Raw genomic sequence first — 27299 nt, forward strand, 5'->3', positions numbered from 1 at the left:
CCAGCTTGAACATCTGGAAGTTCACGGTTCATGTATTTCTGAAGCCTGGCCTGGAGAATTTTGAGAATTATTTTGCTAGTGTGTGAGATGAGTGCAATTATGCCGTAATTTGAGCATTCTTTGGCATTGCCTTTCTTTGGGATTGGAATGAAAACCGACCTTTTCCAGTCCTGTGGCCACTGCTGCGTTTTCCAAATTTGCTGGCATATTGAGTGAAGCACTTTCACTGCATCATCTTTCAGGATTTGAACTAGCTCAACTTGAATTCCATCACCTCCACTAGCTTTGTTTGTAGTGATGCTTTCTAAGGCCCACTTGACTTCACATTCCAGGATGTATGGCTCTAGGTCAGTGATCACACCATCGTGATTATCTGGGTCATAAAGATTTTTTGTGTATAGTTCTTCTGTGTATTATTTCCACCTCTTCTTAACATCTTCTGCTTCTGTTAGGTCCATACCCTTTCTGTCCTTTCTCGAGCCCATCTTTGCATGAAATGTTCCCTTGGTATCTCTAATTTTCTTGAAGAGATCCCTAGTCTTTCCCATTCTTTTGTTTTCCTCTATTTCTTTGCATTGATTGCTGAGGAAGGCTTTCTTATCTCTTCTTGCTATTCTTTGGAACTCTGCATTCAGATGCTTATATCTTTCCTTTTCTCCTTTGCTTTTTGCTTCTCTTTTTTTCACAGCTATTTGTAAGGCCTCCTCAGACAGCCATTTGCTTTTTTGCATTTCTTTTCCATAGGGATGGTCTTGATCCCTGTCTCCTGTACAATATCACGAACCTCCATCCATAGTTCATCAGGCACTGTATCTATCAGATCTAGTCCCTTAAATCTATTTCTCACTTCTACTGTATAATCATAAGGGATTTGATTTAGGTCATACCTGAACGGTCTAGTGGTTTTCCCTACTTTCTTCAATTTAAGTCTGAATTTGGCAGTAAGGAGTTCATGATCTGAGTAACAGTCAGCTCCCAGTCTTGTTTTTGCTGACTGTATAGAGCTTCTCCATCTTTGGCTGCAAAGAATATAATCAGTCTGATTTTGGTGTTGACCATCTGGTGATGTCCATGTGTAGAGTCTTCTCTTATGTTGTTGGAAAAGGGTGTTTACTATGACCAGTGCATTTTCTTGGAAAAACTCTATTAGTCCTTTGCCCTACTTCATTCCATATTCCAAGGCCAAATTTGCCTGTTATTGTAGGTGTTTCTTGACTTCTTACTTTTGCATTCCAGTCCCCTATAATGAAAAGGACATCTTTTTTGGGTGTTAGTTCTAAAAGGTCTTGTAGATCTTCATAGAACCGTTCAACTTCAGCTTCTTCAGTGTTACTGTTTGGGGCATAGACTTGGGTTACTGTGATATTGAATGGTTTGCCTTGGAAACAAACAGAGATCATTCTGTCGTTTTTGAGATTGCATCCAAGTACTGCATTTCAAACTGTTTTGTTGGCCATGATGTCTACTCCATTTCTTCTGAGGGATTCCTGCCCGCAGTAGTAAATATAGTGGTCATCTGAGTTAAATTCACCCATCCCAGTCCATTTTAGTTCGATGATTCCTAGAACGTCGACGTTCACTCTTGCCATCTCTTGTTTGACCACTTCCAATTTGCCTTGATTCATGGACCCGACATTCCAGGTTCCTATGCAATATTGCTCTTTACAGCATCAGACCTTGCTTCTATCACCAGTCTCATCCACAGCTGGGTATTGTTTTTGCTTTGGCTCCAACCCTTCATTCTTTCTGGAGTTATTTCTCCACTGATCTCCAGTAGCGTATTGGGCACCTACTGACCTGGGGAGTTCCTCTTTCAGTATCCTATCATTTTGCCTTTTCATACTGTTCATGGGGTTCTCAAGGAAAGAATACTGAAGTGATTTGCCATTCCCTTCTCCAGTGGACCACATTCTGTCAGACCTCTCCACCATGACCTGCCCATCTTGGGTGGCCCCACAAGGCATGGCTTAGTTTCATTGAGTTAGACAAGGCTATGGTTCTAGTGTGATTAGATTGAATATTTTTCTCTGAGTATGGTTTCAGTGTGTCTGCCCTCTGATGCCCTCTTGCAACATCTACTGTCTTACTTGGGTTTCTCTTACCTTGGACGTGGGGTATCTCTTCACAGCTGCTCCAGCAAAGCGCAGCCACTGCTCCTTACCTTGGACAAGGGCTATCTCCTCACTGCCGCCCCTTCTGACCTTGAACGTGGAATAGCTCCTCTAGCCAGCAACTCAAAGAGAGGGATGACTATGAATCCCTGAGACCATCGTTCTCCCCTCTCCTTCTCTCTCTTCTCTCCACTCCCCTCCTGCACACATAAAATGGCTGATAAAACAGACATAAATGAGGACTGCAGTTACACACTATTTCACTTTCTTCTAATGAGGCTGTAAGCACCAATTTAGACATCCTAGCCCTCTATCTACTTGGTTTTTGTTTGTTTATTTAGCTTGACTCCCGTTCCTCAAACTGATTGAAACTTCTTTTGTTCTTTCAATATGTGCAATTTCCTTCCACAAGTAAACGATAGTCGTCATAACAGGAATTCCTTTTGTTTCTTTAAATTTTGCTCTGTTTTGGTTAAATTATGTTGTAAACTAAGTAAGATCTTTATAAAGGGCAATATAAACATGTAATAAAAGTTACAGCAAATGATTGCAGTACCTAAACAAGTGTGTTCCCACATTGGGTTTAGCTGAGATAATCCAACAGCTGTTGTCTGAAAACTTTTAAAAACCATATTCACTGTATTTTTTAGCTCTTCTCAGTCTTATTGCTTATTTCTAGTAGTCCCTTAAAATAAGGAATGCTATCACTTTCAGCATAAGCCATATTATTTTTTTAAGCAGAAATCAAATGTCAAAATAAATCCAAACGGGTAAATCCTGTCTTAATAGTGAACATATGTTTCTTGTTCTCTGCTTGCTAAACCCAGATGTTAATTACTGCATTTGTCACTATATTGCTCTTTTCCTATTTGAAGCTGGCTGAGCTTATGATGCAGGCAGGATAAATGTCATATGTGTATCATCAGTAAAACTAAGATTATTTTTCAGACTCTGGAAAAATGCTGATGACATTTTAGAGCCAGGATTATAAAAGATTCCTTAGAAGTTCACTATTTTTCACAGTGCCATTCTTCCACGTAACTCCAATACAAATATAGTGGGTTGAACTACATTAAAGACTGGACATTCTGACAAGCTGCTCTATGAAAAAAGCAATAAAATATAATTACTGTTCAACTTTGATTTAAAACTCTTAAAGGAATTCATTTTTAAATTCACATTTTTATAGTGCTTCATGGTGTTTGAGAGAGATAGATTTAGCTTATTGTTTTAACTTGCTGAAACTAAATCTTGCAGTCAGTTCTAGATGTTGGCTGGCCAGTTAATAAATGGGAATTCTTAATGTGTTATTTTAAAGAAAGAAAAAATTGATCTCAGTGTCATATTACATTACTTCTGATCTTTGCAAGGATTTAACTCTCTGTCGTCTTTGAGAACAAGAATATAGTCATATGATATTAGAAAAACACTTAGGTTTTGGGTGACTTTGAATTGATCAACTCTCTCAAAAATCAATTATTTTAAATTACAAATGACTTAATAATATAATTGGTAAACAAACTATTAATATGAACTCTGAGTTTGAAATATAAGCTGAGGGAGATTTTGGTTTAAAATTGCTCAGTTGGCTTTTAGAATTACTTTTTGCTGACTGAATTTCTAATTTAAAAACACATTATTAGACATTAAGAATCCTATATTAGTTAAATAAAGATCGACTTTAGCAAAGAAAAAATATGTATAACCTCACAGAGTATTTAGTATAGCTTAGTGCATTTACCTGGGTCACTGATATCAAAGCTCAATAACTTTAGAATCATTTAAGATAAATACATTTATGATTATACAGTGGAAGTGAGAAATAGATTTAAGGGACTAGATCTGATAGAGTGCCTGATGAACTATGGACAGAAGTTCATGACATTGTACAAGAGACAGGGATCAAGACCATCCCCATGGAAAAGAAAGGCAAAAAAGCAAAATGGCTATCTGAGGAGGCCTTACAAATAGCTGTGAAAAGAAGAGAAGCAAAAAGCAAAGGAGAAAAGGAAAGATATAAGCATCTGAATGCAGAGTTCCAAAGAATAGCAAGGAGAGATAAGAAAGCCTTCCTCAGCAATCAATGCAAAGAAATAGAGGAAAACAACAGAATGGGAAAGACTAGGGATCTCTTCAAGAAAATTAGAGATACTAAAGGAACATTTCATGCAAAGATGGGCTTGATAAAGGACAGAAATGATATGGACCTTACAGAAGCAGAAGATGTTAAGAGGTGGCAAGAATACACAGAAGAACTGTACAAAAAAGATCTTCATGACCCAGATAATCATGATGGTATGATCACTCACCTACAACCAGACATCCTGGAATGTGAAGTCAAGTGGGCCTTAGAAAGCATCACTACAAACAAAGCTAGTGGAGGTGATGGAATTCAAGTTGAGCTATTTCAAATCCTGAAAGATGATGCTATGAAAGTGCTGCACTCAATATGTCAGCAAATTTGGGAAATGCAGCAGTGGCCACAGGACTGGAAAAGATCAGTTTTCATTCCAATCCCAAAGAAAGGCAATGCCAAAGAATGCTCAAACTACTGCACAATTGCACTCATCTCACACGCTAGTAAAGTAATGCTCAAAATTCTCCAAGCCAGGCTTCAGCATTATGTGAACCATGAACTTCCAGATGTTCAAGCTGGTTTTAGAAAAGGCAGAGGAACCTGAGATCAAATTGCCAACATTTGCTGGCTCATCAAAAAAGCAAGAGAATTCCAGAAAAACATCTATTTCTGCTTTATTGACTATGCCAAAGCCTTTGACTGTGTGGATCACAATAAACTGTGGAAAATTCTGAAAGAGATGGGAATACCAGACCACCTGATCTGCCTCTTGTGAAACCTATATGCAGGTCAGGAAGCAACAGTTAAAACTGGACATGGAACAACAGACTGGCTCCAAATAGGAAAAGGAGTACGTCAAGGTTATATATTGTCTCCCTGCTTATTTAACTTATATGCAGAGTACATCATGAGAAACGCTGGGCTGGAAGAAGCACAAGCTGGAATCAAGATTTCTGGGAGAAATATCAGTAACCTCAGATATGCAGATGACACCACCCTTATGGCAGAAAGTGAAGAGAAACTAAAAAGCCTCTTGATGAAAGTGAAAACAGAGAGTGAGAAAGTCAGCTCAACATTCAGAAAACGAAGATCATGGCATTTGGTCCCATCACTTCATGGGAAATAGATGGGGAAACAGTGGAAACAGTATCAGATTTTATTTTTTGGGGGGGCTCCAAAATCACTGCAGATGGTGATTGCAGCCATGAAATTAAAAGATGCTTACTCCTTGGAAGGAAAGTTATGACCAACCTAGGTAGCATATTCAAAAGCAGAGACATTATTTGCCAACAAATATCCATGTAGTCAAGGCTGTGGTTTTTCCACTGGTCATGTATGGATGTGAGAGTTGGACTGTGAAGAAAACTGAGCACCAAAGAATTGATGCTTTTGAACTGTGGTGTTGGAGAAGACTCTTGAGAGTCCCTTGGACTGCAAGGCACTCCAACCAGTCCATTCTGAAGGAGATCAGTCCTGGGTGTTCTTTGGAAGGAATGATGCTAAAGCTGAAACTCCAATACTTTGGCCATCTCATGCAAAGAGTTGACTCATTGGAAAAGACTCTGATGCTGGGAAGGATTGGGGGCAGGAGGAGAAGGGGACGACAGAGGATGAGATGGCTGGATGGCATCACTGACTCAATGGACATGAGTTTGGGTAAACTCTGGGAGTTGGTGATGGACAGGGAGGCCTGGTGTGTTGCCATTCATGGGGTCACAAAGAGTGGGACAGAACTGAATGACTGAACTCAACTGAACTGAAGATGAATACCAACCATGCATTAATTTATTCACCAAGTATATAATGTTTTACATAGGAAGGATGTTCCATATATTAACAACTGTTAGGGCACACGAACTGATTAATCAGGATAAATGCAGGCCAACAACCCACCTTTATGGCCATACAAGCTTGTATTGGTTGAATGTTGTGATGGTTAAAACTACAGGAGGAGCAGTGGGGAGTGAGGGTTTTCAGGAGTTTGATCAAAATATACTGAGTTGCTTATGAGGCTTCTAAGTAGAGATGTCGAGTAGAAAATTGACTGTTTTCAGCTGAGGGGGAAAGAGAGACTGGAAATATAAATATTGGAGTTTCAGCTAATAATTGGTTTTTCTTGCCATGAGACTGGATATTACTTAGGGTGAAAATGTAAATATTAAAGAGAAGAGGTCTGTGGATGAGACCATGTAGCACACCAATTTTGAAATTTGATCTGATGGAAGAGAATCAATCTAAGAGACTTAGAAAAAGCAATCTGTTGGAAACTGAAAGAATCTGGTGCCTGGAATCCAAGAGAAGGAAATGTTTCAAAGAAGAAGGGATGATGACATGCTGTTTCAGATGCTACTGATGGGTCAAAAATTGAGAACTGACCACTGGATTAACAAAATGGATATCTTTGGTGAATTTACCAAGTCAGTTTGATGAGAGTGTTGGGAACAAAAATCTGATTAAAATGGGCTCAAAGGAGAATGTGAAGAGAGAAATTTGGGGTAGAAAGAAGAAAACAATCCTTGCAGAATCTTTGCTCTAAGGATGAATGGGGAGGGGAGGCAAAGGAGGAGGGGGGGAAATAGTGTGCAGGGAAATGTAAGTCAAGAATTTTTTTTATTGAAATGAATGATGTATAAGCTAGTAGGAAAATCCACTAAAGAATCAAAAATTGGTGATGCACTTAACCAGATATCAGAGTGATGACGTAAAGTAGAGAAGAAGGCATGCTAATCTGGTGCCCAAATCAGTCTCAAATTAGAGCACAGGCAGTCCACCTACATAGCAGACAAAATGGCAGAGGTATGGTAAGATGACAGATGTTGGGAGCTTATAAAAATTCTTCTCTGCGGCTGTTTTTTCTATCAACAAGAAGATTGAAAGAGGGAGAAAGCATGTTCGCATTTTGAGGAGTGAAGTTAAGACATTAAATAGTCCTATAGGTGAATGGAACACTAAATGGGATAGTGATATGTTTAAAACTGCTAGAAACTCTTGAATGCCAATTCAAGATTGGCATGTCCACCTCATGGTAGTGGGCATGAGGTGACAGTAAGATCAGTAAGCATGAATGAGTGATTTTCTTTAGCAACATTCTTCAAGCCTGTTACAGTTGCAGAGTTGGCAGAGAGTAACCAGAGTTATTTTGTTTTCATTTTTTGGAAGTGAATGATAACTTAAAGGGAGAAAGGGTCAAAGGAGTTGAAAGGAGTATGCAAGAGAGTTATTATAAGTATCAACCATGAGATCCACATTGGCTAAGGAAGGATATGAGAATATGAGAGGGGTTAAGTTCAGTGTAAAGGTCAACAGATTGTTCAAGTTATATAACTAGAGGAAGTGAGCTGAAAAGGAGGGAGCGGGTGCTTGTAGCCTTAGAGGCTAGAAATCAAGACAATGGAAGAGCTTCAGTCATTGATCAAGATAAGATCAATAGAACAAAAGTGAGCAATGGAGTGAGATGCAGAATAAGATTACTGGATGAAATGAATGTTTTTTTAAAAGGATGTTTTGTGTCAATATTAAAGTATATGACTGATTCATGTCAATGTATGGCAAAAACCACTACAATATTGTAAAGTAATTGGAAAGAAAGAAAGAAAAAAAGAGAAAAACATAAGTGTGAATTGTGACTGGTACTATAGGAGAAAATGAAAATGTTCCAAGATTTTAAATGTTCTTGGAGTAAAGGCCAGTGACCTAGAGGTCAGTAGACAAGTGAAACAAGAGGGAGAGGGCTGTGTAGTAGACATGGATATTCAAAGCAAGGCATTCTTAGATAGGAAGCAAGTGTGGAGATTAGAAGAGAAAGGAGATACAAGGAGGAGACCTGCCCCATCACCAGGACTAGGGTTATAAAGGGAAATGTGAGACAGCACTACCATCATTTCAGAAACTTACAAGGAAAGCAGAGTGGAATACTTGGAGAATAGAATATGTTGAGCTTACAAGGGATTTTGCTGATGACATTCTCTAAGTCTGGCTTCCATTTTTCCTTTCCTCCACAATGCTGCACTGTAAACTTTCTAAGAAATATCTTAGGCATATAAATATATTGTGTGTGTTAGTTGCTCAGTCATGTCCGACTCTTTGCAACCCCGTTGACTGTAGCTCGCCAGGCTTCTCTGTCCATGGAATTTTCCAGACAGAAATACTAGAGTGGGTTGCCATTCCCTTCTCCAGAATATATAGTATATAAGTATAAAATTATTTTTCTGAAAATAATATCATACTTTTCTGTTTATAACTCATCAATATGTCCCAGTTGCTTTACGCTTGTGCAGAAGACTAGAGTGCCCTAGGATTCCTGCAAAACTCTCTGTAGGCACACCTGTCCCCCTAGGTATTTTTCATGTCTATAGGTCATTGGCAGTGGTAACACAGTTGAGCCTGGGCATACCAATTATACTCTACATTCTTTTTTATACTAATTTCAATCAGTCAACCCCTTATGAGTTCTGATATTCAGTTTTCTCATTTCTAGAATGAAGTAGAGTTTTTCCTCTGGGAAACTATTACCATTTGAAGAATTAAACAGAAAAGTAACATTCTTTATGATGGGAGAATATTGTAGGTATGTCAGGATATTTAGAATAAGTAGCCTTATTCATTAATTGCCAATTGTACTCGCTAGTCATTGAGACAACCAAAAGTGTGCTCATACATCTTTAAGCATCTTACACTGTAGGATAGCTAGATAAAATGCAGGCAGCCCAGTTAAATCTAAATATGAGATAAATAAATTTCTGGCTCAGATGGTAAGGAATCTGCCTGCAATGTGGGAGACCCAGGTTCTGTCCCTGGGTCAGGAAGATCCCTTGGGAAAGGGCATGGCAACCCACTCCAGTGTTCTTGCCTGGAGAATCCCATGGATAGAGGAGTATGGCCGGCTACAATCCAGGGGATTGCAAAGAGTTGGACATAGCTGAGTGACTAACACTTTCAGTTTTCACACTTCAAATACTGCATGGACATCATCTTTTTTAAAAACATATCAGATCAGATCAGATCAGTTGCTCAGTCGTGTCCGACTCTTTGTGACCATATTAAAAAAAATATTGATTGATTTATCTGGCTGTGCCAGGTCCTAGTTGCAGCATGCAGGATCTTCAATTTTCATTGTGGCATGCAGCAATTTTTTAATTGCAGCATGTGGGATCTAGTTCCTTGACCAGGGATAGAATCCAGCTCCCCTACATTGGGAGCAGAGCCTTAGCCACTGGACCACCAAGGAAGTCCCAAGCATCATCTGTTTTTTATTTATTATATCTGGCAGCTCTACATTTGGAGAGCCCTGAAGACTAGGAGTATATCTATAGTCAATGTAAAGAAGGCACGCATAGAGTTGCTCAGTCTACACGACTAAAGACAGCCACACTGCCTGGTGGTCAGTACAAACTCAACTGAAAACACTGGTTCAGAGTTTCAGTGAAAGCAATCGTAGCAGTAACATTTCGATAATTCTCCAAACTCTCCAGTAGTGCAATGTGCTAAAAAGCTGTGGGATACATGTGCACAAGTAAAGTCAAATGTGAGAAAAAAATTAATTAATTATTTTGAAATCCAGCAATATTAACTTTCCTATCCTATCATCATTTTTATTGATTTTTTTTCCCCTTCCATTGACACTGGATCATGTTTCTCATCGAGTTAAAACCATCTTGCCACAAGAAGAAATTAGCGTTAAGCATGTCACCCACACCTGGAATTACAAATGAGGGTTTCAAGGATATGACAGTGTAAACACAAGGGAATAATTAGCTAGTGGTGACATTTCAGACACTAATTGGGGAGATGTTTTGCCTACTACTGAAGTTTAATAACCATTAGGAGGTGAGGTCAAAATGTTGCCAAAATGAGAAGAATAACTGACTAGTTGGCAAAAACCAATGAAGGTCAGATTTCTTTCCACAAATTCTGCACGGCCTGAAATTTGACTTCAGACTCTCAAACTAAAAAACTTGATTTGGTCAGCTCTTTGAATATGGATATATTTCTTGAAGATACATTATTAAACAAGTTCACAAGAGAACAACATGTAGAGATCAAAATTGCTAATCAACTAGTTTATAATGATGCATAAAACTGCTACACAGATAAAAATATTTCCATTAGAAGATCAATGTATTCTATATCTGAAATCAGATGTTTTTATTAATAAATATTCATTGATTAAAACTACTCTACTAGATATGAGTGAATAAATGATCTCTGCTCTTGATATCACACTGACTAGACTAAATGAGTAGAGCTTGGGCAAGTGGGTGGACAGAGGTGGAAAGGATGGAGAAAGGAACATATAGAAAAGCAGAGGTGAGAGAGCATGAGGAAATACAGTTCAGTATAGTGGTTGCACTACTCTTGCCTGGAAACTCCCATGGATAGAGGAGCCTGTTGGGCTGCAGTCCATGGGATCAGGAAGAGTCGGACACGACTGAGCGACTTCACTTTCACTTTTCACTTTCATGCATTGGAGAAGGAAATGGCAACCCACTCCAGTGTTCTTGCCTGGAGAATTGCGGGGACGGGGGAGCCTAGTGGGCTGCCGTCTATGGGGTCGCACAGAGTCGGACACGACTGAAGCGACTTAGCAGCAGCAGCAGCATAGCGGTGGCACAGTGGTAAAGCATCTGCCTGCAGTGCAGGAGATATGGGAGACGTGGGCTTGATCCCTGGGTCAGGAAGATCCCCTGGAGGAGGAAATGGCAACCCACTCTGGTATTCTTGCCTGAAAAATCCCATGGACAAAGGAGCCCAGTGGGCTACAGTCCATAGCGTTGCAAAGAGTCAGACACTACTTAGTGACGGAGCATGCATGCACAGGAAGAAGTAGCAAATCAAGGGAAAAGAAAATGCATTTAGTTGTGTACTTTGGGGGTTTTAATTATCTTTAGAACAGTCAAGGAAGCCAATAAAAAGATATTTTGATGTAGTGAAGTAGAGGGCTGAGGTTCAAGAGATAGAATGGAGATAAAACTGTAGATTTGTGAATCATTATAATGTCTATTTTTTAAAAATATTTATGTATTTATTCATTATTTATTTGGCTACGCCGGGTCTTAGTTGTGGTGTGTGAACTCTCAGCTGCACCATGTGGGATCCAGTTCCTTGACCAGTTATCAAACCTGGGTTCCCTGCATTGGGAGTTCAGAGTCTTACCCTTAGACCACCAGGGAATATAGAAGCCACCAAAGGGGATAATATTACCCAGAAAGAACATGTTAGAACAATGAGAGAAATGAGCCTAGAAGTGAAGGACACTAGATCTGAAGTTATAAGCAAAATGAAAATGAGCCTGAAAAAAAGTGTAAGAAGAGATGGCAGGACAAATGGAAGAAAAACTGGAAGAACAAGAAAGCAAGTGAAAGAATTTTTTCACTAAAAATGGAGTAGCTATATATATATAAAGGGCCAAGAAAATCTCCATTGGATTTAGGAGGGGGAAAGACCTTAAACAAGAGAAATGATGGTAAGAGCATTTTCAAAGTTCGATTAATGACAGAAACCTGAGTGTGGTAGATCATAAAGTGAGAGGAAGTTGAAGAAGTGGAATCAGTGTGAGTACCGACAGCTCTTCCCGTAAGTTTGTGTCAAAGAGGAGAAAAATAACAGGACTTGAAAGGGACATTAATGACAAGAAATTGTTTTTGTATGAGTATACTTTGCGTGGTTTGAGAAATTTTATAACTCATCTGGGGTACCATGTCAGTGTAAAAGCTGTCCTACTCTTCCACACTGAGAAAACTTTGACTTTTTCTTAAACTTGTCTAGTGGGAAAATAGGATACTGAAAACTGAAACTGAAAGTCACTCAGTCGTGTCTGACTCTTTGCTACCCCATGGACTGTACAGTCCATGGAATTCTCCAGGCCAGAATACTGGAATGGGTAGCCTTTCCCTTCTCCAGGGGATCTTCCCAAACCAGGGATTGAACCCAGGTCTCCCACATTGCAGGTGGATTCTTTTCCAGCTGAACCACAAGGGAATCCCAGGAAAAATAAGATGGTACCAGCTAAATTGGGTTCTTATTGTTTTTGTCCAAGTTAATATTGTGATGGCGATTACTCCTTATGGACATATTAATCGTCCTTCTCTCTCTTTCTGGAATAAAACTTGGAAAGAATGGAAATGGTGAGGGAAAATTTTCTCTAGGAATAACTGTTAGGGCTATAGTCTTTTTGTGCTTTATGTATACTGTGGCCACCCTTGCAGTTACTTTTAAATAAAGTGAAGTCTCTCAGTCGTGTCCGACTCTTTGCGACCCCGTGGACTGTAGCCCACCAAGCTCCTCCGTCCATGGGATTCTCCAGGCAAGAATACTGGAGTGGGTTGCCATTTCCTTCTCCAGGGGATCTTCCTGACCCAGGGATCGAACCCAGGTCTCCCACATTGCAGGCAGAGGCTTAACCTCTAAGCCACAAGGGAAGCCCTACTTTTAAATAAGATGCTATTAATAAAATGGACAGAAATGTAAACATCATAAAAAGAGAAATATGGTTGTAAAGTGAAGGGAAATGGCCATACTTGATTCTTGAGAAAGAGAAAGAAAGAGGGAAGAAAGGAAGAGAAAAGAAGGAAGCAAGCAAGAATGAGAGGGAAGGAGGGAGGGAAAGGAGGAAGGAAGAAAAAGACTATAGACTGGGATATTCTGCAAGGTTCTTGAGGAGAAAGGTATAGAATCTGGGACACTGAAGGACATGAGCAGCATTCAATGGTGTTTTAGTTTTCAAGGGTTGCCATAACAAAGTACCATACACTGGGTGACTTAAAACAACAGAAATGCATTGCACCACGGTTCTCGAAGCTGTGAATGAACACCTGAAATCAAGGTGTCACAGGGTTGATTTCTTCTGACAGGTGTGAAGGAAGAATCTATCCCAGGCTCTCACCATGGATTGTAGATGATAGATGGACATCTCCTCCCTGTCTCTCCACACCATCTTTGCAGCATGAAATATGTCTAAATTTCGCCTTTTTATAAAGACACTAGTCATATCGGATGAGAGGTCCACCCTCCACCATATGACCTCATCCTAACTTAACTAATTATATCTATAGTTACCCTATTTCCAAAGAAGTTCTCATTCTGAGCTACTGTGGGTTAGGATTTCAACATTTTGGGGGAGGGTACAATTCAATTTAGAATAGATGGGAAGAGAGACAGATCTTCCCTTGGAGAAGGAAGAAAAGAGAAATCATGACTTTGTGCATCTGTAGATTTTTCAGCAGGAAATTCAGAAATCTCCATCTGCCTTTTGTTTTTCTCTAGAGTGGAGACAAAATCATCAGGAAAGGAGTCAGAGTTGGAAGCTTAAGTTTCTGGAAAAGGTTGAAAGAGCCATTGCACAGAACAAAGCTAGCTGGGGAGGATGGAGAATGTCAGGCGGCTTTGCAGCTAACATGGCATCAGCTTATGATAGTCAAAAGCAGTAATCAGTTATGTAGTGGTGCCCTTCAGATAAAAAAATATAGGAAAGGCTACTTTGCTTAAAACAAAATGCGTGTCAATATAATGGCTTAAAACAGAATGCCTGTCAGTGTCACTAAGGACAAGTCATTCTGATTCATCAGTTAGCCCGTTTATTTGGAGTCCAGGTTAAATGTCAGTTTGTTTGTGATTATCTCAGTTTAAAAGGGAAGTACACTCACTTCTTTGTAGTAAAATTACACAGAACTAGAGTTTCTGCTGAAGCATTCAATACAGTCTGTTTCCTCCACTGATCAGATTGTGTTCTAATACAGAGGTCACCTTTTGCATCCTTCTCTTTCTAAATATACCCTAACATTCCATAATGCTTAGAGCTTAGTGAGCATTTCTAGAACTGAACCCTGAAGAGCAATGGTTTTTCACTGAGTGTCTGTGTCCTACTGAGAGTAATTCTTCTCCAAAAGCTTTGTCCAACAGTACACATTTTCTAGAAAAAGGACATGTGAGATTGATGCTTAATTGTAAAGTTCAAGAATGTAAACATTGTGGTGAGCTCTAAAAGCAGTGTACACCTGAGCCTCTTAAAGAAATATAAAACAGCCAGATTCTAATCTCGTGAGAGATTAGCTTAATTTAGTGAAAAATTATAGCATCGACTTAATAAACTTCCTAGTATATTCTGCCTATTTATGGAATCTATAAATATAGATATATCTATAAATAAAACATGTATCTATAAATATTCTATGTTTAGGTCAGTGTTTTCAGAGACTAAGGAACAGGAATGATAAATAAATGTATGAAATGAAAAAATATATTTTGTCTTATTTTTCAGAGCAATTGTGTACTTAACTTTTTCCTCTCTGAGCCTGTGGACCAAGCAGTGAAAGAATCATCAGCTGTGGACCTAGGCAAGTAATTTTATCATTATTACCATGTACAATTATTGAGTTTCAATATAATTGTGAGGCTTCCCCAGTGGCTCAGTGGTAAAGAATCTGCCTGCCAGTGTAGGAGACCCAGGTTCAATTCCTGGATTGGGAAGATCCCCTGGAGGAGGAAATGGCAACCCACTTCAGTATTTTTGCCTGGAGAATCCCTGTGGACAGAGGAGCCTGGTGGGCTACAGTCCATGGGGTCACAGAGTCAGACAAAACTGAGCATGTATGTACAATTATTGAGTTTCAATTGTATAAAAAATCAGAACTATATTTTTTTAATTTTCAAATTAAAATATTTTTAACAATAAGGCTTTCAAGGTCTTTTCAAACCATTTTCAAAGCTTTTTAACCCCTTAGAATATGTTTATCAAGTTAAATTAAACCCAGGTCTGTTTGTCTAATTATAATAATTCCATGCTATCCCACTATTAACTTATTTCAGTTAATTGTGCTTTGAGGTGGAATTGCATTTCAGAGAGAGAGGTCCTGGTTTCCCCTGCATGTAAATCTTACAGTTTACTCAACATCTTAGAAAATAACAAAAATAAATATTGGGCAATAATAATGACCATGAATTATCTAGCAGTTTCATACTTGTTTTTTAAAGCTCAATAATTATTCCACCTCCTTCATGAAGTCTTATTTTATTATCAGGATCCTAAATGAGCCCAGCAAAATTATCTACCCTATTCTCTGCCAAATGTGTGTTAATTCTAATTAATTTTTCTATCATCTCACCTAGATTGGCAAAGACTTTTTAAATATCCTATCAATCTAAAGCATTCTTTAATGTAAATCCATTGCCAGTGGCCATCTAACACTGATACTGGTTTTTATCTCACACAAAATTTGCAAACTCATAATTGGCTAGGCCTCACCCCCACCACCCCAAACTTCCCTTTGCAACTCCCAGTCTTCCTTTTGTCCACATCCACCTTCATATTCTCTACCTTTAAGATTAGGCCCATCTGCTCATCACCTCTCTCTGTACCTGATATCCTAGTTACTTACCCCTTATGAGTACAGTTCTCTATAGCCAGATCAAGTCTTATAGTGTGATTGTTTACTGTTACATATTTATTTTTGTGTCTGCCTTGTTTCTCTTGTTAGACTGAAAATAACTTTCAGTCAAGCACTCACTTCTCCATTATGCACTGCTCTATACTAACAAATTCTAAATTAATATATGATAATTAAATCACTTTTATTGCCCCTATATTTTATTCATGTAAGTAATGTTACCCTCTAAGATGCTTTGCTTTTATAGTTAAACCATAAACAGTATTGAGTAAGGAAATTTCTTACATTTCATAGCATGTATCTAAAGAAGAATGATGTCCACAAAATAAAATATTTTTAGAGACTGAGACAGAACTGTGTTTGAACGTCTCCTGTGGAGGTGCGGGTCAGCAGTGGACTGCCACTGGGACAGGGGCTCTGGGTGCTGCAGATTTGGGTATGACATGAGCCCTCTTGGAGAAGTCGCCATTAACACCACCACAGAGCTGCCAAAACTTACACAGGACTGAGAAATAGACTCTTGGAGGGCACAAACTGAAGCTTGTCCACTAGGACCCAGGAGAAAGGAGCAGTGACCCCACAAGAGACTGACCCAGATTTGCATGTGAGGGTGCAGGAGTGTCTAGCAGAGGCATGGCTTGGTGGTAGCCTGCTGCAGGGTAGGAGCACTGAGTGTAGCAGTACATGCATGGGACCTTTTGAAGGAGGTCATCATTATCTTCATTACCTCCACCATAGTTTGGCCACAGGTAAACAGCAGGGAGGGAACACAGCTCCAGCCATCAACAGAAAATTGGATTAAAGATTTATTGAGCATAGCCCCGCCCATCAAAACAAGACCCAGTTTTCCCCACAGTCAGTCTCCCCCATCAGGAAGCTTCCATAAGCCTCTTATCCTTCTCCATCAGATAGCAGACAGACTGAAAACCACAATCACAGAAAACTAACCATTCTAATCCCATAGACCACAGCCTTGTCTTACTCAATGAAACTATGAGCCATGTCCTGTAGGGCCACCCAAGACAGAGAGGTCATGGTGGAGAGTTCTGACAAAATGTGATCCACTGGAGAAGGGAATGGCAAACCCCTTCAGTATTCTTGCCTTGAGAACCCCATGAACAGTATGAAAAGGCGAAAAGATAGGACACTGAAAGATGAACTCCCCAGGTGAATAGGTGCCCAATATGCTACTGGAGATAAGTAGAGAAATAACTCCAGAAAGAATGAAGAGACAGAGCCAAAGCAAAAACAACACCCAGTTGTGGATGTGACTGGTGATAGAAGCAAGGTCCAATGCCGTAAAGAGCAATATTGCATAAGAACCTGGAATGTTAGGTACATGAGTCAAGGCAAATTGGAAGTGGTCAAACAGGGGACGGCAAGAGTGAACATCGACATTTTAGGAATCAGCGAACTAAAATGGACTGGAATGGGTGAATTTATCTCAGATGACCATTATATCTGCTACTGTGGGCAAGAATCCCTTAGAAGGAAACGAGTCAACAAAAGAGTCCGAAATGCAGTACTTGGATGCAGTCTCAAAAAGGACAGAATAATCTCTGTTTGTTTCCAAGGCAAACCATTCAATAGCACAGTAATCCAAGTCTATGCCCCGACCAGTAATGCTGAAGAAGCTGAAGTTGAATGGTTCTATGAAGACCTACAAGACCTTCTAGAATTAATACCCAAAAGAGATGTCCTTTTCATTATAGGGGACTGAAATGCATAACTAGGAAGTCAAAAACACCTGGAGTAACAGGCAAATTTGGCCATGGAGTACAGAATGAAGCAGGACAAAGTAATAGAGTTTTGCCAAGAGAACACACTGGTCATAGCAAACAACCTCTTCCAATAAGACAAGAGAAGACTCTACACATAGACATCACCAGATGGTTAACACTGAAATCAGATTGATTATATTCTTTGCAGCCAAAGATGGAGAAGCTCTATGCAGTCAGCAAAAACAAGACTGGGAGCTGGCTGTGGCTCAGATCATGAACTCCTTATTGCCAAATTCAGACTGAAACTGAAGAAAGTAGGGGAAATCACTAGACCATTCAGGTATGATTTAAATCAAATCCCTTATGATTATACAGTGGAAGTGAGAAATAGATTTAAGGGACTAGATCTGATAGACAGAGTGCCTGATGAACTATCAACAGAGGTTCGTGACATTGTACAGGAGACAGGGATCAAGACCATCCACAAGAAAAAGAAATGCAAAACAGCAAAATGGTTGTCTGAGGAGGCCTTACAAATAGCTTTGAAAAGAAGGGAAGTGAAAAACAAAGGAGAAAAGGAAAGATATACCCATTTGAATGCAGAGTTTCAAAGAACAGCAAGGAGAGATAAGAAAGCCTTCCTCAGTGATCAGTGCAAAGAAATAGAGGAAAACAATAGAATGCAAAAGACTAGAGATCTCTTCAAGAAAATTAGAGATATCAAGGGAACATTTCATGCAAAGACGGGCTCAATAAAGGACAGAAATGGTACGAATCTAACCGAAGCCAACGATACTAAGAAAAGATCATAAGAATACACAGAAGAACTGTACAAAAGATCTTCACGACCCAGACAATCATGATGGTGTAATCACTCAACTAGAGCCAGACATCCTGGAATGTGAAGTCAAGTGGGCCTTAGGAAATATCACTATGAACAAAGCTAGTGGAGGTGATAGAACTCCAGTTGAACTATTTCAAATCCTAAAAAATGATGCTGTGAAAATGCTGCACTAAATATGCCAGCAAATTTGGAAAATGCAGCAGTAGCCACAGGATTGGAAAATATCAGTTTTCATTCCAATCTCAAAGAAAGGCAATGCCAAAGAATGCTCAAACTACCACACAATTGCATTCATCTCACACGCTAGTAAAGTAATGCTCAAAATTCTCTAAGCCAGGCTTCAACAATATGTGAACCATGAACTTCCAGATGTTCAAGCTGGTTTTAGAAAAGGCAGAGGAACCAGAGATCAAATTACCAACATCCACTGGATGATGGAAAAAGCAAGAGAGTTCCAGAAAAACACCTACTTCTATTTTATTGACTATGCCAAAGCCTCTGACTGTGTGGATCACAATAAACTGTGGAAAATTCTTAAAGAGATGGGAATATCAGACCACCTGACCTGCCTCTTGAGAAACCTGTATGCAGGTCTGGAAGCAATAGTTAGAACTCGACATGGAACAACAGACTGGCTCCAAATAGGGAAAGGAGTACATCAAGGCTGTATATTTTCACCCTGCTTATTTACCTTCTATGCAGAAAACATCATTAGACATGCTGGGCTGAATGAACCACAAGCTAGAATCAAGATTACCAGGACAAATATCAATAACGTCATATATGCAGATGACACCACCCTCACGGCAGAAAGTGAAGAAGAACTAAAGAGCCTCTTGATGAAAGTGAAAGAGGAGAGTGAAAAAGCTGGCTTAAAGCTCAATGTTCAGAAAACTAAGATCATGGCATCTGGTCCCATCACTTCATGGCAAATAGATGGGGAAGCACTGACAGACTTGATTTTGGGGGGCTGCAAAGTCACTGTAGATGGTGACTGCAGCCATGAAATTAAAAGACACTTACTCCTTGGAAGGAAAGTTATGACCAACCTAGACAGCAGATTAAAAAGCAGAGACATTACTTTGCCAACAAAGGTCTGTCTAGTCAAGGCTATGGTTTTCCCAGTAGTCATGTATGGATGTGATAGTTGGACTGTAAAGAAAGCTGATCACCGAAGAATTGATGCTTTTGAACTATGGTGTTGAAGAAGACTCTTGAGAGTCCCTTGGACTGCAAGGTGATCCAACCAGTCCATCCTAAAGGAGATCAGTCCTGAGTGTTCATTGAAAGGACTGATGTTGAAGCTGAAACTTCAATACTTTGGCCACCTGATGTGAAGAGCTTACACACTGGAAAAGACCTTGATGCTGGGAAAGACTGAAGGCAGGAGGAGAAGGGGACGACAGAGGATGAGATGGTTGGATGGTATCACCAACTCAGTGGACATGAGTTTGAATAAACTCCAGGAGTTGGTGATGGACTGCGAGGCCTGGCGTGCTGCAGTCATGGGGTGGCAAAGAGTCAGACAGGACTGAGTGACTGAAATGAACTGATTGTCATAATTTATAAATATTCTCTAAAAAACAGTATTAATTGGATAGATTTTTAACAATCATTATTTGTAAACTTGAGTTAACCAGATTAAAAAAACCAATAATAAGAAAGTAGCCAATTTCCAGAGAAGTTAAAAAAAAAGCTACTAGGTTGGCCTCTATTTTGTCATTAAAGCCCTTAAAGAAAATTCTTTCTTTGTGTTTCAAAACATAAACTATGGGTCACTATCAAGTTTTTTATTTTGGTGATTATTTTTTGTCTATAAAGTGTTTTAAAGTACATGCATACAAAAAAAGTAGGGTTCTTATTATAAAAACTAAAATGGTTGTTTCAGAATTCTTTTTTTGTTTGTTTGTTTTGCTTACTTCTTACTACATCATATAATACTTAAGACTTTTTTGTCAGTGATAATGGACAAAAGTTTTGGTTCTCAATATTTTTGAAGACAAGCTGCCTATTATGTTACAACAGCAGGACTGCATATTCTAAGCAGGATATGCAAATCACTGAAACAAAGAAGGATTAGCAGGAAGTTGTTCCTTTTTGTATTCTTTAAATTATTTCCTCTTTCTTATTCTGAATTCTGAATACTTTTGTCACAGAATATCAGTTGATTCCAAAAAAGAAGCACACTATTAAGGACACTTCTTGTCAGTCATTTGAAACTTTGAATTGTTAAATAATTAGAGGATAAATTTATTCAGTGTGTTAAAGTAATCATTAAATAGGATGACCTGAAGCAAAAATCCCAGACTGTACCATTTTAGTACCCCTACTAACGAATTGAGAGTGGATTGAAGTGACTTAGCACAGCACATCCGGACACCTATGTACCTAGGCGCAAGACTTGCAAAGATCATATTAGTAATCATTTGTAGTCCCACCTCTGCCATTGTTGCTGCTGCTAAGTCGCTTCAGTCGTGTCCGACTCTGCACGACCCCAGAGACAGCAGCCCACCAGGCTCCCCCATCCCTGGGATTCTCCAGGCAAGAACACTGGAGTGGGTTGCCATTTCCTTCTCCAATGTATGAAAGTGAAAAGTGAAAGTGAAGTCGCTCAGTCGTGTCTGACTCTTCGCGACCCCATGGACTGCAGCCTACCAGGCTCCTCTATCCATGGGATTCTCCAGGCAAGAGTACTGGAGTGGGGTGCCATCGCCTTCTCCAGTTACTCACTAACTAAACATGCCTTGGTAGAACAACAGGAAGTGCCAACCAAGTATACTCTCTCCTCTACTTATCCCTTTTCCTTGGCTTCATATTGCCTTTAGGCAGAGCCAACTTCCTGGGCTTGTAACCTACGCAGTCGTACAAAGTACAGTACTTAGAACAATCCTATACTTGGTTTAATATTCTGTTGTCACTAACTTGAAATTCTTAATAAAAAGTTTTTTGTGGAAAAGAACTGTGAATTTTCATCTTGCATTTTTATTTCAATGACTCCCACAAATTATGTATGCGGCTGGCCCAGCAATTTGGAAAAAGATGAGAATTCTCCAGCTGTATCTCAGCAGAATCTGGTACCCACCAATTTCCCTTTCCAGTCAAATATCAGGTCCTTTCCAATCTTGACTCTTGTCTTTTTCCAATTCTTCAACTAAGACAAGACCCTCAGTACCTCACAGATCAATTTTCTCTGCCTAGATTTCTTGATTCCTGTTCCACCTTCCCCATCATTATCTGCATCCTTCAGATCTCATCTCAATTGCCTTTACTATATAGTCCTATATAATGTTTTTTTTTTTCCTCAAAACATATATTGCAATGATAACTATGCTATGAGCTTCTCTGTAGACTAAAAATCCATGAAGACACAAGCCATGTGTATCTGGCTTACCATTGTAAACCCAGTGCTGAGCAATGTGCCTTGTCTCCTCTATACTCCATAAAGAATTCCTGAATAAATAACTGACATTAAAAGGACAAGAGAGAAGAAACCAAAATCCAAATTTAAGCTCCTTCTCTCACACTCACCATTTTATGTGGAAAAATCCCAGCACAAGGAATTCAAAGCTTCCCAACCACTAGAATTCTCCTGAAGTATCTCCAGGGGGTAAAAAAAAAAAAATCTGTAAATTATCATGTTTAATATTATAGACACCAGACTCAACCAAGGCACTAACCAGAAAGTTGCTGAATTTTATCTTGTGTATTCTTTAATTCTCTAAGGACAGACTCTCTGTACTCCCCACAAATTAATACAGCCACCATGCCAAATAATACTTCTACAAAAATAAAAATTATCCACCTTCCACCAGTACACAGCTCTGATACACAGAAGATAGATTTTTGTCACAATACAGAAATAATAATGTAGGTAATGGACTAGAACATGATCAAAGACAACAGTTGCCAGAGTTAAGAGGATGAATTAATGAGCATGTTTAGATGCCATTGATAATTATAAGTGATTACAAAGAGGAACTTTCAATCATTACCTTACATCACTACTTTCCCTTTGAGATGTTAATTTAAAAGGAAGCCACACAGTCTCTATGACAAGGTCTCTCTGGTTAATGTTCTAGCTGCTTGTTCTGGCAAAGCCCAGACCAATTATCCATAGGTTGAAGTATGTTACTCATGCAAGTGTGCTCAGTCGCTCAGTCATGGCTGACTTTTTGTGACCTCTCTGGACTGTAGCCGCCAGTCTCCTCAGTCTGTGGGATTTCCCAGGCAAGAATACTAGAGTGGTTTGCCATTTCCTATTCCAGGAGATCTTAACCCAGAGATCAAACCCAAGTCTACACCATTGGCAGGTGGCTTCTTTACCACTGAGCCACTGGGGAAGTCCATGTTACTCAGGTTTTGAATTTAAATTTTACTGATATGGAAGGACAAGAGATGAAGGGTTAGTTAGGATTAGTTAGGTTAGTTACCCAGGTTTTGAATTTAAATTTTACTGATATGGAAGGACAAGAGATGAAGGGTTAGTTAGGACTGTTTGTAAATAAATACTTGTATTGTTTTTGAAATTTTCCACTGAAAGCTTTAAAATATACGTTTTGCTACAATATATCATATGATCTCATGTTTTTAATTAGAAAATTATTTTAAATTAGGCTTCCCTAGTGGGAAGGTGGTTCAGTCAAGAATCTACCTACAGTATGGGACCTGGGTTTGATCCCCTGCAAAAGGGAATGCCAACCCACTTCAGTATTCTTGCCTGGAGAATCCCATGTACAGAGGAGCTTGGCCACCTACAGTCCATGGGGTTGGAAAGCTTTAAAATATACACTTTGCTATAGCATCTCATATAATCTCATGTAATTAGATTATTTTAGACTGTTGCTGTGGCTGATATAGGAAGGAAAAGATGAAACAAAGATAAGAAAAAACTTTCTCTAATTACCTCATGTCTAATAGCTCTGTGTCAAAAAATATCACTTAAAGTGTAGCAAATCAAGCAATAAAAATTTTTAGCATATGTAATATTAGTGATAGAAAAACACTGAGAAAGATCACAACATTGAATGTAATTGGGTGGTAGATCAAAGTAGATGAGAAAGATCATCACACTAATTTTATCTTTGCTTCTATTAGGAAAGAAATATTGTCAAAAGAAATAAAAGTCTAAGAATATTAAATAAAATAACCACTAGAACAAAAATTAAAACTTCTATAAATATCATAAGTACATAAAGCAAATTATTTTGTGAAAGACTTTCTTTAAAAATCATTGTTAAAAGTTGTATTTCTTTTTTTATGTGTTAATTTAATTCTCCTGTACATTTCTGTCCACATGAGCCAACAAAAGTCAAGAATGCATACTTTACAATATTTACCTGTTTTGAGATATTCAAGTCAATTTCAGATGGCAAAAGTAGAATTCAGTCACTAATGACATGTTTAAAATATATATATATTTTAAAAAATGTTTTTACAAGATAAAAAATAATCTTCCACAAGATTATTCTTGCAGATCACTTCTTGCAGATCTTGCAGATCACTGAAATTTTAACTCTTTAGATAATTTCACTTCAGTTTTTGGTTTCAAAATCTAGAGACAATTGAAAGGAAAAAGCATTGGCAGAATTTCTATTTTTAAGTTTCTCTTTTTTGTTTCAACTATTTGTTACATTGTTTAAAGATGTTAAGGATGAAGGTGCTCTTGCATGACCGGTGGCCTTTAGATGATCAAAAAGTTTATTCTGGGATGGAAATTCACTGTGGCAGGTTGTACAGCTGATAAGCACATCACTCATTGTCTGTGGTTCAGCAGGTACTCTGACGGACTTTTTAGTATCTTCGGCTTTCTTTCCTTTGGGTTTAGAAACCCTTTTAGCCTCAGTTTTTGGGTCATTGCACAGTTCCACAGTCTCTGTGACCCCAACATTTTCTTGGAGACTATCTTCCAATTCTTTGGCACTGTTTTCATTTAGGTTGGTATCTTCCAGGTCAACCTTTACTGCTTCTCCAGTTCCATTTTCATTGAAATTATCATCACAGTTCTGTGCTGGTTTCTGTTTCTTTTTCTTCTGTTTTTTAGAAAGCTTTTGTTTTGGTGCCTCCTCCATTTCTTCCTCGGAATTGACATTCAGACTGTTTTTACCAGTTTGAGGTCCTGAAAAATTTGCTTCCTCCTCCTCCAACTGTTGTTTTAACAAGGCAGCCATTTCCCGATGCTTCTTTGATTTTTCATGATTCCTCACAGCCTTTTTGGTCTTGAAAGACTTATCACACGTGGGGCAGTAAAGGCCATCATAAAGTTGTGCATCCTCAGCCTTATCACTGTCTTTACCATCCTGTCCGTCTCTGAGCTCCAGTTCTTCCGCTTCATCTTCACTTGATCCATCTCCAAACTGCTTTTCATATTGTGCCTCCATCTCCCTGAGCTCCTTCTCCAAGTCAGCCACTGACATCCAGCTCTGCTCTCTGTACTGCTCTGCCAGCTTGGCCTGTTTTAGCTTCTGCTGCCGCCTCATCGCCTCGGTCTTCCTCACCTTCTCTGCATTTTGTTCTTCCACAAGCTTTCGATGAGCCTGCACTCTTCTGTCCTTTTTACGGATGAAAGCGACCTGCTGACGGACAAGTTCATTCTCCTTCCTCCCCTTTCCTCGCTTTTCCTCACTTTTTCGTTTGTTTTCTTTTTCCATGGCTCGTTTCTCCCAGCCGTTTGAAGCCTGCTGTGTATCATATTCTTCTTTCCAAGCAAAGTTCTGAGTGCAGAAACTCTGCCGGTAAGCATAGAATGGTGGACTACCATATCATAGTCACTCGGGGAGTCTCCAACAGTTGGGAAATCTTCCATGTCCTCTTCTAAAGCAGATTCTAGTTCTTCCTTTGCAATCATTTCAAAGTCATTACGGTGCACCGTGTAAAAGCCCTTTTCATCATCGCCATAACCAGGGTAGCAGGTCACAGTGAAATACTGAAGCAAATCTAAGCTGTCATCTTGATATTCTGCATCACGTCCACCTTTCACCAGAGCTTCTCTATGATTATTGCACCACGCTCTTTCCTGAGGGTCGCTCAACACATTATACGCTGCTTGGATTAGTTTAAATTGTTCGGCTGCTTCTGCAGCATTATCCAGATTTTTATCCGGGTGCCATTTGTGGGCCAGCTTCCGATAGGCCTTCTTGAGCTCCTCCTCGCTGGCGTGGCGCTGCACCCGCAGCACTTCGTGGTGACAATTCATCGCCCGACAGAGCAGGGGGCTCTGGCCGGGGCTGGGGCAGGGCTAAATTGGTGGCATTGGCCCTAGTGGTCCTCTTGTGCGGCGGGAGCCCGGCGCCCACACTGGGCCAGCCAGTGAGTGCAGTGGTTGCGTGGGCTATTTCTTTAATAATTTAATAAGAACAAAGAGAAGATATATTATATCAATAAAAATAAGAATGAAGAGAAAAACTATATATCAATAAATATAACTCTATTAAGAAAATTCCTATAGGAGTGAAAGGGAAAATCCTAACTATATTTAATGTAAAAATACACCTAAAGCAAAATGATTTTAGAAGACTGAAAATTAAAATATGCTGCTGCTGCTGCTAAGTCGCTTCAGTCGTGTCCGACTCTGTGCGACCCCATAGACGGCAGCCCAGCAGGCTCCCCCGTCCCTGGGATTCTCCAGGCAAGAACACTGGAGTGGGTTGCCATTGCCTTCTCCAATGCATGAAAGTGAAAAGTGAAAGTGAAGTCGCTCCGTCGTGTCCACATGGACTGCGCCTACCAGGCTCCTCCGCCCCTGGGATTTTCCAGGCAAGAGTACCGGAGTGGGGTGCCATTGCCTTCTCCAGAAAATTAAAATATAGGCATAGGTATATTAGGCAATGGGGCTTCCTAGGTGGCTCAATGGTAAAGAAGCCTCCTGCCACTACAGGAGACGAAGTAAACATGGTTCAATCCCTGGGCGAGGAAGATTCCCTGAGTAGGAAATGTCAACCCACTCCAGTCTTCTTGCCTGGAAAATTCCATGGACTGAGGAGCCTGGTGGGCTGTAGTCCATGGAGTCACCAAAGAATTGGACACGACTGAGCAACTGAGCACACACATATTAGGCAATGCAAGAACATGGAAATCAAAAGTCACAAGCATATATAAAAACAAATGCAATTTAGTCCCAGAAGACTTGAATTAAACAGGAACAGAACTTTAGACTATAACAAGTACAGTTCTCAATAAAGATATAAGACTGCTGCAACATGTATAAAATTATGGAAATTATGAAACATACCAGGAGAAACACACAAAAACAAACCAGTAATAGGATATTCTAATTTGCTTCTCTTGATTTTTGAAAGATTGAGTAGAAAAAAATAAGCTATACATAGAAAAACTAAAGTAACATTAATGAGGCAAACTAATTTATATCAAACTCTTATTCTGAAAATAGAGAATATATCTTCTTTTCAAGAGCCCATGGAATATTCATGAAAATAGATTATATATTAAGTCACAAAGGAAATTAATTTCAATAAATCCTCAAAAGTAGAAATCACCTAAGATATATTCCCTGATCATGAGACAATACAGTGAGACACCCATGGAAAAATTCATAAAGCTAAAAAATACTTAAGTTTGAAGGTTTAAAAAATTAAGTTCTCTTGAACAACTTTTGGGTCAAAGGACTTACAAATCAAAATTACAAAACTTACAAAGAATAACAATAATGAAAAACCACATCTCAGAAAACTGCAAGAGAAAGATAAAGCAGTTCTCAGAGGGAAATTGGAATAATTAGAATAAAAGCCAAAAAAACAAACCAAAGGAAGACAAAAAGAAAAAAAAATGGATAAAGGTAAAAGTAAATATATGAGTTAGAACAAAGCTTTTCACCATTGAATATGATATTAGTTGTCAGCATGTCCTAAATGAATTTTATTATGTCCAAGAAGATATGTGGGCTTTCCAGGTGGCGCATTTGGTAAAGAATCCATCTGCCAATGCAGGAGATGCAAGAGAGGGTTCAATTCCTGGGTTGGGAAGATCCCCTGGAAGAGGAAATGGCAATCTACTCCAGTATTCTTGTCTGGAAAATCCCATGGACAGAGGAGCCTGGCAGGCTACAGTCTGTGAGGTCGCAAAGAGTCAGACACAACTGAGAAAGAAGATATATTGAAATATGTTCCCTGTGTATTCACTTTTATGAGAGTTTTTATCATGAACAAATGT

At 39.2% G+C, this 27299-nt stretch overlaps 2 protein-coding genes across 8 annotated transcripts in view; one reads left to right on the forward strand and one right to left on the reverse strand.

Annotated features, from left to right (window-relative positions):
- The window catches only part of PIK3C2G (phosphatidylinositol-4-phosphate 3-kinase catalytic subunit type 2 gamma), a 504349-nt gene that overhangs the window by 431865 nt on the left and 45185 nt on the right, over positions 1-27299 (forward strand). For all 7 annotated transcript variants that reach the window (XM_044941205.2, XM_044941209.2, XM_044941210.2 and 4 more), the window contains one exon: positions 14444-14519. In XM_044941205.2, the coding sequence (XP_044797140.2) occupies positions 14444-14519 (76 nt within the window). The remainder of the gene's footprint in view (positions 1-14443; positions 14520-27299) is intronic.
- LOC102403115 (dnaJ homolog subfamily C member 21-like) lies at positions 23666-25326 on the reverse strand. Its single transcript, XM_044942469.2, is given in 2 exon segments — positions 23666-24879; positions 24882-25326. Coding segments are annotated over 2 exon segments (1659 nt in total).

This window comes from Bubalus bubalis, chromosome 4 (genome assembly GCF_019923935.1).
Source record: "Bubalus bubalis isolate 160015118507 breed Murrah chromosome 4, NDDB_SH_1, whole genome shotgun sequence".
NCBI classification, from domain to species: Eukaryota; Metazoa; Chordata; class Mammalia; order Artiodactyla; family Bovidae; genus Bubalus; species Bubalus bubalis.